Genomic DNA, 15,129 nt, shown 5'->3' on the forward strand with positions numbered 1-15,129 from the left:
GCTCGTCGGCTGGAGGCAGAAACAGTTTCCTAGCTCGAGAGAGCTTTGGAATGGAGCCCAGGGGCTGCAAGCCCTGGGAGCTGGAACCAGGGCAACAAGCGGGGGGCAGACCCAGGCTGGGTGGGGCCGGAAGCCCCCCCATCTGGGGCAGGAGGGCCTTGTCTGCCCCACCTCGCTGCCCTGTGAAGCACAGAATCGTGGCACTGATTAGAAGACAATGATTAAACAGGTCTGCAAACATGGTTTGGTGAATCAACAGCCCCCCTCAGTACAGCTGCGCCTTTGTCCCCGTCACAGAGATGGCTTTAGTGGAATGCAGTCAGACTCTGGCCTCCTCAGCTGGAGGATGATTGTGTCCCCTCATTACCCCTCCTTTTTGGTTTTCTTTTTGCTCGAAAACAAGATTGAGTTATCTCTTCTTTCCTTCTGGGTGTTGAGAGTCTAGAAGCCCTTTAAATAAACATGCCTGTTGAAGGCCCTGATCTGTCCCCCAGCCGGCGGTCATTGCACCTCCAAGGCCACCAGTGTAACGGCTTCAGGGTGCAGAGGTAGAGACTTGGGGTTCTCCTCCACCCTGCCCTGCCCTGTCGGGGTCCCTCTGCCTGTCTTGGGGCAAGCCGCTGTCCCAGCTTGGGATTCTGCCTCCTGTCCTGTACAGTCAGGCTAACAGTGCTCTTAGTTCGTGTTCTCCCTATCACAGCGATAAACCCCTTTGGCTCAAGTTATAAAAGACAGCGCAGGACTCGTTGTCCCAGCTGAAGACCACTAGTGCTGCCATGTGGCTGCTTTCATAGGAAATGATCACCTGCCAGTTTGTAAGCAGCCAATGTCTGAGCCCCCATGATCCCACTTGTATCTACTCCTAGCCGCTGCCCTGGGACCCCCAAAACCTCCTCATGACTCAGCATCTGAAGGCGTCATGCCGGGCCCAGAGAGGGGGACACAAAGACAAGGCATGGAAGAAGGACTGAGGGCCCTCTGTTTGCTAGTGAGCGCAGATTTCTGGTGTTCAGGTTTTGAATAGCAGGTCTTGGCCCTCCAGAGGCTCAAGCACTTCCCAGCCTGATACTGTCTCTCGGGGGAGCCTCTGCCACCCTTTACCCACCAGAATGGGGCACAGCTCTTGGGCAAACTCAGAGTGCTGGGAATCCATTGACCACCAAGGGACCCTGATCTGTCTACCCAGCCTCCTTTCTAGCAGGCCATTTGGTCCAAAAAGTTGGCCCTGGGAGGAAAGACCTGGCCAGCTGTCCTCCAGACCCTGTGAAGGATTCTCACCAGGCCAGGAGGAGGCCACGCTGCCCGGCTCCTGCCCCTGAGTCCCTTCATGCTTCCCTTCCTTGTGAGCATTTCTAGACACCTCAGCCCAGGGGCAGAGCTGAGAAGGACAGCAGGGTCACAGAGACCCCTGGAGCTGCCTCAGGGGTCCCCAGGGGTTGGGAGGTCCGATTGACATTGAGCTACTGTGTAAGATTTCGTTTGGGTCTGTGGCTAGCCCAGTCCCCTCACTGTAGGGACAGTTAGGCCCAGAGTGCACACAGTGAGGCAGGAAGCCTGGAACCCAAACCTCTGGCCCCCAGCCTGGGGCTCTGCCCACTGCATCTCATGTCCTCTCTCCTCTGTGGTTCTATCCTCCCCGTCCCTGCAAACATATTACTCTATTCTGGGGAAGGAATATTCCATGATCCATAATCCTTACGAACAGGTGTGCAATGGGAAACCTCTTTCTTATTCCAACCCAGGGGCAATTTCACCAACCTCCAGCTGTGGCCTTAACCAGGATGCAACTTATCTGAAAAGGTTGTTTAAACACCACACTAGATACCAGGTAAATAATTAATAAGACTGTGACATGTGTAGGTTCTTGTTATGGATGCTAGTCCAAGCCCCCTCCCCCACCACTGACTCCCTGAAGGACCTGGAGAAGTCCCTTGGCCTCTGTGGGCTTCAGTCTCCCCATCTGTACAATGGCAGCATTGGACCAGAATCTTGAAGGGCCCCCTTGCTCCCTGCTCTGTCCCTGATTCTGTAAGGCCAAGGGTAGGATCAGCCATCGTGGGAATCCTCTCAGGAAGAGGCTGCTCCTCCGGGATGACCCACTGACGCAGTCATGGCAGGATCTTTGGAACCAGATTTGGAGAGGGGAGGCTCAGCCCAGGTCTGGCACCTCCAGGAGCTTGCTAGTGCTTAAGAGTGTGGCAATCAAAGCGAAGCTTTGCAATTCAGGGCCCCACTGATGAGTGAATCATTTCCACTCTCTGAGCCTCAGTGTCCTTATCTGTCAACAAAAGCTGGTAACTCTTGTCTTCAAACCAGAGCTAGGAGGGTCCCTGGCAGAGCCTCCCAGATACTCCCCAGTGTCTGTCTTCCCACAGAATCACAGAAACGGGATCTTTCAAAATGACCACCCAATATAAAGACTGCAGGTCCCAGCCTTCCTTGTAGTTAGCAGTACCATGTGGCCAAGTTCTGGCCAAAGGAGTGAAAATGGAAGGGTTTGGTGGAAGCTTTGGGGACCTTCCTTTAAAAGCAGTGGACATACATACTTTGCCTTTTTGTCCCCATCCCTCCCTCCCGCCCCCTGAAATGTGGCGGCAGTAGCTGCTCTTTTGAATCCCCAAGACAATGCTTACTGCTAAGGGTGACCAAACGGTGAGCTGGAGGGCTGCACTTACTTGAGGGTTGTTTATTGCCCTACTGCACTGCTTACCTCTGGGCTTATTTTCCTTATTTAGAGAAATCAACTCCCATTTTATATGTCACTGCTACTGGAGTCTCCATTTCTCACAGTTAAATGTAATCCCCACTCGTGGGACCTGACGAAATGAAATGGTTCTCTCCTAACCAAGTCACAGTCCTCTACCCACCGCCTTAAAGTCCTTCTGTGCCTCCTCAGAATGACATTGACTCTCCTTAGCCTGGTACCTAGGCCCTTCATGATATATCCCCCTTCCCGCTCCAGCCTTGGCTCTCTTCACTGCACCCACCTTGCTCAACCACCCCCAGGCCCCAGCCAGGAGGAGGTACTCACAGCTCCCCATGCCACCCAGGCCACCCCTCATTTCTAGTCTTTTGCACCTGTGAGACTGCTTTCCAGGAATGCCACCTCTCCACTAGCTCTTGGTGGCTTTCAATATTCAGGTTAAGGGTTACCTCCTCCAGGAAGCCTCCCAAGACATTCACAGGTGTGTTGTGTCCCATTTCTTGTTTTACTTTGCTCTGTTGGCACCATGGAGCTTTTTCATACTCTGTAAGAGCAACACACCAGTATCCCTGTCTGTCTACCTCCCCGGTCTGCAGCCTGAGGCTGGGGAGAATGCCCGGTTCATCTCTGCCACGGAGCCATCCGTGAGAGGAGCTGAGTGAAGGGAGGAAAGACAGAAGGCAGATGCTTGTTAGTGTGGAAATAGTCCTAGAAGCCAGTAGAACTGACTGGAGAGAGAGGTCAAAGTCAAGGGCGTCCCAAGCAGCCGCTCGTCCATGCTCCCCTGCTCTGGTCAGGTATTCCCGGATCTAAGAGGCCCTTGTGCATTTGTTGGCAAATCTGTCACTGATGGTGGGCTGGCATCTCAGGCTCGCTCAATCAGCAAGTGTGTAAAGATACACTTGGCCTCTGCCAACACTTTGTACTTCAGTCATTGCCTCATTATGGCCCATAATCGGCGACAATAACAGGATGGGAAAGTCAACTGACAGTTTCACAAATAGCATGTGTGCGGGGCCGAAGTTTGTGGTCCAAGGACTCTGCTAACAATGAACATCATTTAACAGCCTTGCTCTAATTTTCTGCGGCCCCGATACTCTAATCGTTCTTTGGTATATCTCATCGCCACTCCTTTAACAGTGGGGGAGACTGAGGCCAAGAAAAATAAGTTGCCCAAGGTCACACACACCCAGGCTCTGACATCGAGGCCCTTGCCCTTTGTGCCCCGCTTGCCCTGCTCAGTGATCGCTGTCCAACAATTAACTGTGCATCTGGATGAAGACATAGACCCCTCGGGCCCAGTCACGAGGGGCACGAAGGGACAGATCCATTACAGAGCCTTTGAACTGGGAGGACACATTCTAATGATTTGGTAACATAATCTTTTCATAGTTTTTGGCTTTTTATTATGAACCAGTTTAAGTATCTGCAGAAATAGAATATAACGACCCCCCTGGGGCCATCAGCAGCCAGCTTAAGTAGTTCTTGACACCTGCTGTTTTGGATAATTTAACTTGGAATCATCGCTCCCTCTAGGAGACTAGAGAAGACACATACTACGACCAGAATAATCTTCAAATTTCTAACTGGATCGTGTCAGCTCTCCTCCTTCTTCCTCAAAACTCCAGTGGGATTCTGTGCCGTAGAAAGGAAGGCAAAGCAGAGCTCCACCCCACCCAACACAGCCCATCTCTGCACTTCCTTGAAGGGAGAGGAGTATGCTTCTCTCTTGTTTAAGCCACTTTTATTTTGGGTTCTCTCTCATGTCAGGAGTTCACAAAAAGCTACTTACTGGAGTCAGTAGAGGAGCTGAAAAACAAAACCAAACGACAAGGAAAGTTAGACAACCCTGCCAACACCAGAGGATTCTGCTGGGCGATGGGAAGCGTTGCTCAGGCACTGATGGTGTAGAAAGCTGTCCCGGTGACGCTCTCTCGGTCAGAGTTGAGAAGCACTGTTTCATGATCCCTGTCTGAACTCGTTCTGACACGGGGCTCAGCTGAAGTCATCTCCCAAGAGGCCCTAGGACTGGGGAACTTGGGGCTCCCTCCTCTGTGCCCCCACAGAGCTTGGTGCCACACTCTGCCAGAGGTGTGTGGTAGTTTATGGCATTAGTGTGGTTGGGTCGGGCTCCTGCTGTCCTCTGAGCTCCTCTAGGGTAGGACCACGTTAGATTGATCCACAGGGCCTGGTCCAGGGGTCAGGGTTCATACCTGGGCCTCCAGAACCCTGCATGGCTTGGCCCCTGCCCCAGCGTCTTCCAGAACCATTGCCCCCTTCATTCCTTCTGCTTGTCTTCTCCCCGTTCCTTGAATGTACTTGGCCCCTCCCATCTCAAGGTCTATGCCTACTCTGGTCTCTGTCACCTGCAGCTTTCACCTGCTTCTTCATTTAGCTCCTGCTTGTCCCTTACCCTCTATCGTCGCTGTCTGAAGCCTGGTCTCGGCAGTAGCTGCATTGGCATCACCAGTAACTTGCTAGAAGTGCAGAATGTAAGGCATTTATAGTTAACAGGGATTAACGAGGTCCCCAGAATATGGAGAATGCTGTGATGGGCAGTTCTGACTCAAAAATATGATCGAGGTGGAGGCAGGAGGGGGTCCCTTTTCAGAATAGAGGAATGCTGGGTGAACAGAAGAAACAATGTCCACCGCAATGATGGGGTCTGCAGTGGAAGACTGTTGAACACATTCGGCCTGCTCTGGCTGGGCCAGAGGCCATGAGCTCCAGTGCCTATAAGGGCTAGAAATGAGTGAGTCAATGTATTCATTTTCTATTTGCTAGCAAATTATCACAAAATCAATGGCTTAGAACAACACAAACTTATTATCTTACAGTGCTGAAATGGGCTCTGAAATGGGTGTCCCTGGGCTAAAATCAAGGTGTTGGCAGAGCTGTGTTCCTTCTGGAGACACTGCGGGAAACGTGCCCCCTTGCCTTTTCCAGCTGCTTGCATTCTTTGGCTCCTGGCTGCATGACTCCACCTTCTGCCTCCATTGCGACTCCTCTGATGGTGACATCCCCGTCCCTCTCTGATAAGGACCCTTGCGAATCGCACCCCCCCCCCATGTCATCCAGAATAATCTCCCTGCCTCAGGACTCGTGACTTCAGGTGCCCTGCGCAGCCCCACGCTCCACTTCCGTGTCGGTGTGATTCCTGTGCTTGTGCACAAGCCGGCATCCAGCCTGAACTCAGGCCACACACCTCCTGCGTGTCCTTGGGCAAGTCCAGCTCCCTTTCTGGCTCTCAGCTGACTCAACTGTAAGCTGAGGTACAGAGGGAGGGAAAGGGAAAGGAAGCCAGGAAGGTGGAAGGGAAACGGAGTTTGTGGTCAGTACTTAGGGCTGGTTTGACAGCGTTCCAGCTTCGGTCCCATTCCCGCAGGGTAAACTGGGCAGAGTGTAAAGGCCCACTCCGGAGAAAAGGAGGGGGGGATAGGGGTACATTTGGGTTAACTTTTACATGCATTGTTATTTTTAAATTTTCATTCCCTGAACTCCCTTGCTATTTTGACCCAGTTTCCATCTCCAGTTCAAAGGCAGAGAGCGGAGGCACCTGTTGTGCTCCATGCAGAATAAATGTCCAGGGCCACTTGCATGGCTTTTTGTTTGGAATCTGTCTGATCCGTTCATTGTCTCAGAGCCAGGAATCTTCTCTAGTAACTTCCTAGACATATAAGGCTCCAAAACACAGGAGTATAGAAATAGCCTCTCTTCCCCCACCAGGCCAGTGTAAACACATCCCTGGGTGACATTCCTTGCTGACAATGACCTGGCTATGGCTTGTGTTATCTCACCATTTCCCCTTCAATCCGTTTAGTCTAAACACTCACAGTGGTTCCAGGCCCAACATCCGCTACAGAGGCCTCGATACTTTTGCCAATTAAAAAGCTGAATCCAAAACATTCCTGAATAATAGTCAGTTCTCCGCAAAACTAATGAACGCATTTCACCCTGAGCGGCTGCCTATTTGTCCTTCTCTGCAAACTATAAATGTCAAGCATTGTGGCAGGTTTTTACTTTCTGATTTTTTGGGTGCTTTTACAAATGCCTTGTGATGGGACTACTTTGATGAGTTCTGATTGACAGCCACAGCTTGTGAAATGTCAAGGGTGGGTGTACCAAATGGAATCTAGATAGAGGCAAAGCATACACTGGATTAGTCCCTTTCTGAAAATCGCCCGTGGTAGAGTCATAGACTCCCCCAAAGACCACTTAGGTCAGTCCTCCCCACGTGTAGCTGCGTATCAGGAGCATGTGGAGAACTTAGAAAAAATTCTTGGGTCTCAACCAACATCTAAACATTTAGAATCTCTGAAGGTAAGACCCAGAGAGATTGTGGGGTTGTTTTTTGGGTTTGGGGGTTTGTTTGTTTGTTTTTTTTACACTTTGTAGGCAATTCTGATGCACACCTATGTCTGGAAGTCCCTTGTCTTATTCAGTCCTTTCTTGGTACTCCCCTCTACAGGATTTTAGCAAATGGTTGTCTATCCCTTCTTGTACTCCTCCAGGGATGGGGGGCTCACTGCCTTTTAGAGCAGCCCCTCCTATCCTTCCTTAGCCAGCTCTGCTTTGTCAGAAGGTTCTTCCTCTGCCCCCTCTAACTCCCCTCACTAGGATGCCACAGATGCCTGTCTTTGGCCTTTGGAGATTTGGAGGATGCAAACGTGTCCCATGAGTTCTAAGGAGTGGACACCCCAGTTCCTTCAGCTGTTCCTCTTAGGACACAGCCTGAACCTCTCCCTATGGGGCCACTTCCTGTCTGCCACTGGCCTCTCACACAAGCCACAGCTTTCCAAGGGGTCATGAAAATTGATAACTCCTTTTGTCATGGATTCTGCTTCTACCAATGAGGCTGTTAATAATTGACTGATTAAGTATTAAGTCAGTCCATCACGGAGTGCCAAGTGCCCTAAGGGGTGCTAGGTTGGCCAGGTGCTGCGGGAGAGGCAGAAGGGACTTTGCAAGGGGCTACACAGTTGCTGGAGGAGCCCGAGGAAAACACGAACATAGATATGAAATGCACTGCTTTTAGAGAAGAACTCCACGTTGCGGCAAGGGCTGTAAACATCCTGAGGGGGACATGGTCACAAAAGGTTCCAAAGAGATGTAGCTTAAGGAAAGAATAATGTGAATCAGCCAGGTTCAAGCGGGAAAACGTGAAGCCTAAATAATGTGCCAAGGCAGGGATTTAATAGGAGAATCCGGGGCTGACAGAATTGCTGGAAGGGCTGGAGGGAGAAGCAAGACAGATTCCCAGCACAAGATGGACATGGCCCATTGGTCTCCTCACTGTCTGAGGCCACCTCCGGAGCTAGTTAGCTGCACACACACCCCTGCAGTCATGATTCAAAGAGCAGGTGGTCAAAGATCAGGAGAAGTGGCAGCCACAGCTGCTGCCCCATTTCCAGGAAGCTGGAGGAGGGACCAGGAACATGAATGCAGAAAATCCTCACAATCCGTCATCTTGTCAGTGATGCCCCCAAAGGGGCAGGACAATAGTCCCTGCCTTCCACATCTGGCAGGGGTACTGCTAACCAGAAGCACCTAGTCCACTTTAGAACTCTAGCTGCAAACAAGGTGGGAAATAGCTCTTAACTTCCCACAGTCTCCAACCAGAAGGAAGGTACAGTGGAGGTGGGACGAGTGGGACATGTGTGGCTGGCATGCTTTATAGCAATGAGATGGACACAATTTAAGTGTCCATCCACGGTCTACTCTACCACGGAATTCTGTGCCACCTCGGAGAGGACGATGTTGCCTTTTGATTAATATGACATGAGAAAAGGTTCAGAATAAATCACTAACAAAAGAAAGAAAAAAAAGAGAGAGAAAAGAACTCTAAGGGCCTATTTAGCCAGAGCAGCTCCATCCTGCCCCTGCCCCTCCCCCTTCAGGGAACTCACTTAAAAACAAGTCCGGGGAAACCAGTCCCAGGTAACAAAGCCCAAATACAAGGGTGGATCAGGCCAGGTGGAGGTATCCAATCGGTGGGGGCGCATACTGTGCATACTGTCTCCCTAGCTACCAAGGAGTATGGGTCCTGCCCTTTAGGTGCCCTTTGGGCGCCAATTCTGACCAAGGTGATAGGCTGGTTCAAATATCAACTATAGGGTAAATTGTAATTCAATTGGTCACTTATGTGTGACCTAGCAGGACTTTGCAGCTTTCTCAGTGTTACAATCTCATTGGTCACCTGTGCATGGCCAGGCCCAACCACATGGCCTTTGCCCTTAAAAGCTAGTCTGTAAAGAAGAGAGTGGTCGCCCTCTCTGTAAGGGGCGGCCCCCACTGGTGTGTTTGACAGTCGGTTTGATTCCTGATGTTTGGCGCGAAATAAAGCTTTGCTTGACCTTCGCTTTGTATCAGTCTCATTCCTTTGACCATGGACCCATTATTGGGGCACCCAACAGAACAAAAGAAAGAAAAAAAGCAGGCAGCAAAATAGAGGTCACCATATAATTTCTTTTTTGTTAGATGAATTTTTGAAAAATACAAAGTTAAAAATACCCGCAAGATAAATGGCAACTTTTGGGTGAAAGGAGTGAAGGTATTTTTTTTTCCCTAGAGGTCAAAAGTATAATTTCATAATGATGTAAGGTCAATACGTAAGTCATAATAATCATAAATATGTATGTACCTGACACATGAAGCAGAGACTGGTGGAACTAAAAGAAGTAGATCCACAATCGTCACAGATTTTAACATTTTTCTCAGAAATTGACAAGAAAACTGGATTGAAGGTATTTTAAAAATTCTTGCAACCTTTTCCGTGTTTTCCAAACTTTCTACATAGTGCACATATTCTTTTTGACCTAGGACCAAAAAAATGCATTAAAAAAAATCACACAAAAATCTTACAGGTGAGGGGGCGGGGCGGCTGGAAGAGCAGCGAAGGTGGAAGACAGAGAGGGGAGGCACTGAAGGGGTCAATGAGAGGCTCCAGGATGAGGGCCTCACGAGGTGCAGCTGGTGGGAGCCGTGCAAACTCTGTGTGACCTGGGAAAGGCCTGCCCTATTCTGGGTCTTTGTTTCCGCTCCCAAACGTTCGCCGTGGGACTGCAGCTCGAGCGGCAGGGAGAAGGCGCTCCAGCGTGCCGTGAGACTCCGGGGTGGGGTGGAGGGAGGTGGCTGGGATCCGGAAAGCGGGACTACCGCTCCCCGCACCCCGCCCCGACGCGCCCGCACCTGGGGGGAAGAACGGCCTTGGCCTCTGGGCCGCAGATCCGCGACGCCCGGGGCGCAGGCGGAGCCTCTTGGCGGCTGAGCGGCTGCGCGGAGGCGGGACTTGCGGCGAGCAGGCGGCGGGAGGCTGAGCTACAGCTGCGAGAGCCTGAAGCTGCCCCGGAGCTCGAGCCCGCCGCAGGTAATCAGCGCCCTTCTTCCTGGGCCCCCAGGCAGGTCGCAGCTCCCCTCCCTGAGATGGAGGCTGCCTTTCTGGGTCTCTGCTTCCCCATCTGGGGACTGGCCGTTCCGTCTTTCCGCGTTGTGGGACCCTCTCCACGCTAACACTTGCGCCTGCACCCCGGTCCCGGGTGGTTCCTGTTGGGTGGTTCCTGTTGGGCTCGGAGGACGCAGACCCTCCCCCCAACACCCCCCCCCCCCCGCCGAGCTCAACATCATTGCTCCTGCCATCGCCATCCAGCCCACTCCAGCAGAGAGCCCCTGACCGTAGCTGAGAGGCCAAGACAGGTGTCACCTCCCTGCAGAAAGGGTGAGGTTGGTGCCATTCGTACTGGACAATGCAGGAAGTCCGGTTCTTGGACAGTGGACATTAATACTGGGGACCATAAGAAATCGCCCGTGGTCAGGAGGAAACACAAAGCTAGGGCTATGGGAATCCGGGCGGAGGCTTCTATTCTTAGTTACTATGTGTCCTCCTTCACTTCCCAAACTTCTCTGATCCCCAGCCTCCTTCCAGAATGCCAGTCATGATCATCTGCCCAGATCACCCCAGGGGGTACTGAGAGTCTCCATGACTTAATTGTTAAGAAAATGGCTGCAAACTGTAAAGCGTGATGCACGTGAACAATGATCTTCCAATTGCAAGTGAAGGCTCCAAGCACAGACCCCATTTAAGCCCCTAGAAGAGAAACAGCCTTGGTTTAGCATGAAAGATTGGCCAGGCTTTGTCTATAACTATCTCTTTCACCTGTTCAGCCCCTCCTCCCCTCACCTCCCCATGGATTGGTTACCCTCACTTAACCTCCCCTGGGACCCCTCCCTCCTCAGATCCAGGCCTGTTGGAGCCAAAGCGGCTTCTGTCCCAGCATGGGACGGAGCTCTGAGCAGAGTGGAACCTGAGTGCACCCCGACAGGTCTGCTGGCTCAACTACCCTCCAAGGGAGGGTTTTCTTGGGCAACACTGGCTTGTATGAAGCTGGGGGACCTGGCTGGGGCTTTGCTTTCCAGGATGCCCAGTGGCAGAGGGTGGGGGTGGAGAAGCTGGGTGTAGTTCCTTTTGGCTGCTGGGTGGGTCAAGACTCAACTGAGACAGAAAAGATGGAGGGATGGATGTCCTGGTGGAAGGGTAACAGTTTCAGTGAATCTAGGAATTTTAGACACCATTTAAATGTCACTGAATACGTGTTATATTGTTTAAATTTTGTAACTGTTGTTTTAATAAAGTCTGCACCGTTTCTGAGTCCTAGGGAAAAATAAACAGGCCCTTCTTTCCAGAGGCTGCCAGACTTGCCTCACTCTTGGGAAGCTGAGACCTATACCCCAGGGGGGCGGGCTAGGCAGGTTTCTGAGGGCACTGCCAGCTCTGACGTGCCGGGTGGACAGTCACCTTGCTTTTTAAGTGCACAGCCCCATTCAGTGTAGCCCCAAGAGGCCTTTCACATAAGAGGAAACTGAGGCACAGAGGGGAGGTGAAGCAAAACCTCGTCTCAGAGAACAATTCTGTCACTCGGTCCATTTGGTTTCTACTCCATCGTGAGGTCAAACTGTGAACAGTGTTTGTGGAAACCTTGTAGATCACTGACTGACTAGCTGTGGAGCAGCTGCTCTGTAGCGGGCAGACTTTGAGGCATCGGGGACACAGCAATGAATGAATCCCGCCTCTCAGAGTGGCTGTTGTATTGGGGAGAAGCAGGCAAGAAACATATACGTGTGTAAATATACTCTTTGGTGTGTCAGGTGGGGAGAAACAAAGCACGGGAATGGGGGACAGAGTCCCGGCAGTGAGAAAAGCTGCCGTTCTGTAAATTTTATAAAGGACAGTCAGGGAAGGTGTTGCCGAGCAGGGGACATTTGATCCAAGACCCAGCAGAGGTGAGGGAGTGAGCTGGAGGATAAATGGGACATGAGGAGGTTGGAACCAGAGAGTTCTTTAGGACTATTGCCTCCCCCCAGCCATGATGTGCCCATGCCTTTGTACCCCGTACGGTCCGCATTGTTAGAGGTGGCACCCCTTTACGCTAGCATCTTGGAACCTCTGAGCCGGCGGGCCTTTGGGGGACCACTTGGCCTGCTCTCGCCTGTTCACTCTGGTTCCTCCTGTCCCCCTCCAGAGTCGTGAGCATGCTGCGCCCCCTGGTGCCCCGGCTGCTTTGCCTCCGTGGCAGGACGGCCCCATACTCTTCCGCAGCTGCCCTTCCAAGCCCCATCCCGAACCCAGACATCCGCTACAACCAGCTGTTCATCAACAATGAGTGGCAAGATGCCGCCAGCAAAAAGACCTTCCCGACGGTCAACCCCGCCACAGGAGAGGTCATTGGCCACGTGGCCGAAGGGGATCGGGCTGACGTGGATCGGGCAGTGAAAGCAGCCCGGGAGGCCTTCCGCCTGGGGTCTCCATGGCGCCGGATGGATGCCTCGGAGCGCGGCCGGCTGCTGAATCGCCTGGCGGACCTAGTGGAGCGGGACCGTGTCTATCTGGCTTCACTGGAGACGTTGGACAATGGGAAGCCTTTCCAGGAGTCCTACGCCTTGGACCTGGATGAGGTCATCAAAGTATACCGGTACTTTGCTGGCTGGGCTGACAAGTGGCACGGCAAGACCATCCCCATGGATGGAGAGCATTTCTGCTTCACCCGCCACGAGCCTGTTGGCGTCTGCGGCCAGATAATCCCATGGAACTTCCCCTTGGTCATGCAGGGCTGGAAGCTCGCCCCGGCACTGGCCACTGGCAACACTGTGGTCATGAAGGTGGCAGAGCAGACCCCCCTTTCTGCGCTGTACTTGGCCTCCCTCATCAAAGAGGCGGGCTTTCCCCCTGGGGTGGTGAACATTGTCACCGGCTATGGCCCCACGGCGGGTGCAGCCATCGCGCAGCACATGGAGGTTGACAAGGTCGCCTTCACCGGCTCTACTGAGGTGGGCCACCTGATCCAGAAGGCGGCTGGCGATTCCAACCTGAAGAGAGTCACCCTGGAGCTGGGTGGGAAGAGCCCCAGCATCGTGTTGGCCGACGCGGACATGGACCACGCCGTGGAGCAGTGCCACGAAGCCCTGTTCTTCAACATGGGCCAGTGCTGCTGTGCGGGCTCCCGGACCTTCGTTGAAGAATCCATTTATGATGAATTTCTTGAGAGAACCGTGGAGAAGGCTAAGCAGAGAAGAGTCGGGAATCCCTTTGAGCTGGACACCCAGCAGGGGCCCCAGGTGGACAAAGAGCAGTTTGAACGAATCCTGAGCTACATCCGTCTTGGCCAGAAGGAGGGAGCACAACTTCTCTGCGGCGGGGAACGTTTTGGGGAGCGCGGTTTCTTCATCAAGCCCACGGTCTTTGGTGGCGTGCAGGATGACATGAGGATCGCCAGAGAGGAGATCTTTGGGCCTGTGCAGCCCTTATTTAAATTCAGGAAGATGGAGGAGGTGATCCAGAGGGCCAACAACACCAGGTATGGCTTGGCTGCTGCCGTGTTCACCCGGGACCTGGACAAGGCCATGTACTTCACACAGGCGCTCCAGGCCGGCACGGTGTGGGTAAACACTTACAACATTGTCACTTGCCACACGCCCTTTGGAGGGTTTAAGGAATCTGGCAATGGGAGGGAGCTGGGGGAGGATGGGCTTAAGGCCTACACGGAGGTGAAGACAGTTACCATCAAGATTCCTCAAAAGAACTCCTAAGAATGGCCATCACCGGACCCACCCCCAGCACAGAGTTCCATAGACCCTAGACTGTGGTTGCCAAGTAGTTTTTTAGCCTCGGACCCTACTTTATTTTTTCCAAATGGACTCTTAGAGGGAAGCTCGACAAATAAAGCAATGAAAATGAGAACTACTCTCATTAAAGCAGGGCTGGGGACTGGACTCAGGTCCTATTCACCTGTGTGTCAGTCCAGCCCCCTCCATGGCCCTGAGTTACTTCCATGAAATCTTGGGAATCTCTGGAAAATAGATTAAAATCTGGACAGTGCCTTTTAGTTCTTCCTGCTGATCCGAGGACACCTCCCATGGATTAGCCCAATGCTTAGTTGATGATCTCAGTTCAGACAGAAGGTTGGAAAGCATTCGGAGTTTCAAACTAGGTGGATTCCAAACCTTGGCCCCATTCTTCCGTGACTGAACCTAAAAACCAAGGAGGCTTTTCCTTTTTTAAGTACCAGTTGCTGGCTATTTTGCTTGCTTACCCTGCTGCTGATTTTCATTAATTTGAGGAAAGAAGTGGGCAAATAATGCATTTATGTAACCGCTCCTTTAAGATAAACTCAAAACAACTCAAGCGTCCATCAGGTAGTGAGTGGGTAAATGAAATGTTTGCATGGAATGTTCCTTGTGCTAGTCAGCCATAAAAAAGGAATGAAGTCCGGACACGTGCCACAATATGGATGAACCTTGAAACCATTAGGCGGAGTGAAAGAAGCCAGGCATACGATACATACAAGGAAGGCCACATATTGTATGATTTCATTTATGTGAAATGTCCAGAATAGGCAAATCCAGAGACAGAAAGCACATTAGCAGTTGCCAGGTGTTGGGGGAGGAGGGAATGGGGAGTAACTGCTAATAGGTCTAGGATTTCTTTTGGGGAGGTTTCAAAGGGTTCTGAAATTGGATAATAATGGTGGTTGTATAACTTTGTGAATATACACAAAAGTGCTGAATTGGCCCAGTGGTTCACATAAAAGGGTGAATTTTATGATATGTGAATTAATTTCAGTTAAAAATTAAAGATACTTACACATCATTTGCCAATTAATTTTTTTATCAATGTTCTGTTACAGCTGAAAATTTTAGAGTCGTGGGCATGGAAGGGACCCAGGTAGTCATCTAGTCAACCCCCAGCCAGGTGCAGAAGTCCTCTCCCCAAGCATATTTCTAGTTGCATTTTTGTTTTCTCTTGGCTGGGTTATAAAGTGTAATTTTAAGACCCGTAGAGAAAAGCCCTGGTTCCTGCCTAGAGCAAGTCCATCCGAGCTCCCATTTCAGGCATTCCCCACTGTCCCCCAGTCCCTACCCCAAAACACTGCCCC

General features: G+C 51.7%; 1 protein-coding gene across 2 annotated transcripts; it reads left to right on the top strand.

Moving 5' to 3' along the window:
• The first annotated feature begins 9,965 nt into the window (after positions 1–9,965).
• On the top strand, positions 9,966–14,843 carry ALDH1B1 (aldehyde dehydrogenase 1 family member B1). Of its 2 annotated transcripts, none has more exons than XM_080820619.1 (2): positions 9,966–10,070; positions 12,220–14,843. In XM_080820619.1, the coding sequence occupies exon 2, from the start codon at positions 12,230–12,232 to the stop codon at positions 13,781–13,783; it is 1,554 nt and encodes a 517-aa protein (XP_080676745.1). In that variant the 5' UTR covers positions 9,966–10,070; positions 12,220–12,229; the 3' UTR covers positions 13,784–14,843. The 2 variants fall into 2 exon arrangements, with proteins under 2 accessions (XP_080676745.1, XP_080676746.1); XM_080820620.1 differs by lacking the exon at positions 9,966–10,070 and adding an exon at positions 10,319–10,418.
• The last annotated feature ends 286 nt before the right edge of the window (positions 14,844–15,129 follow it).

This window comes from Martes martes (genome assembly GCF_963455335.1).
Source record: "Martes martes genome assembly, chromosome: 12".
Taxonomy (NCBI): domain Eukaryota; kingdom Metazoa; phylum Chordata; class Mammalia; order Carnivora; family Mustelidae; genus Martes; species Martes martes.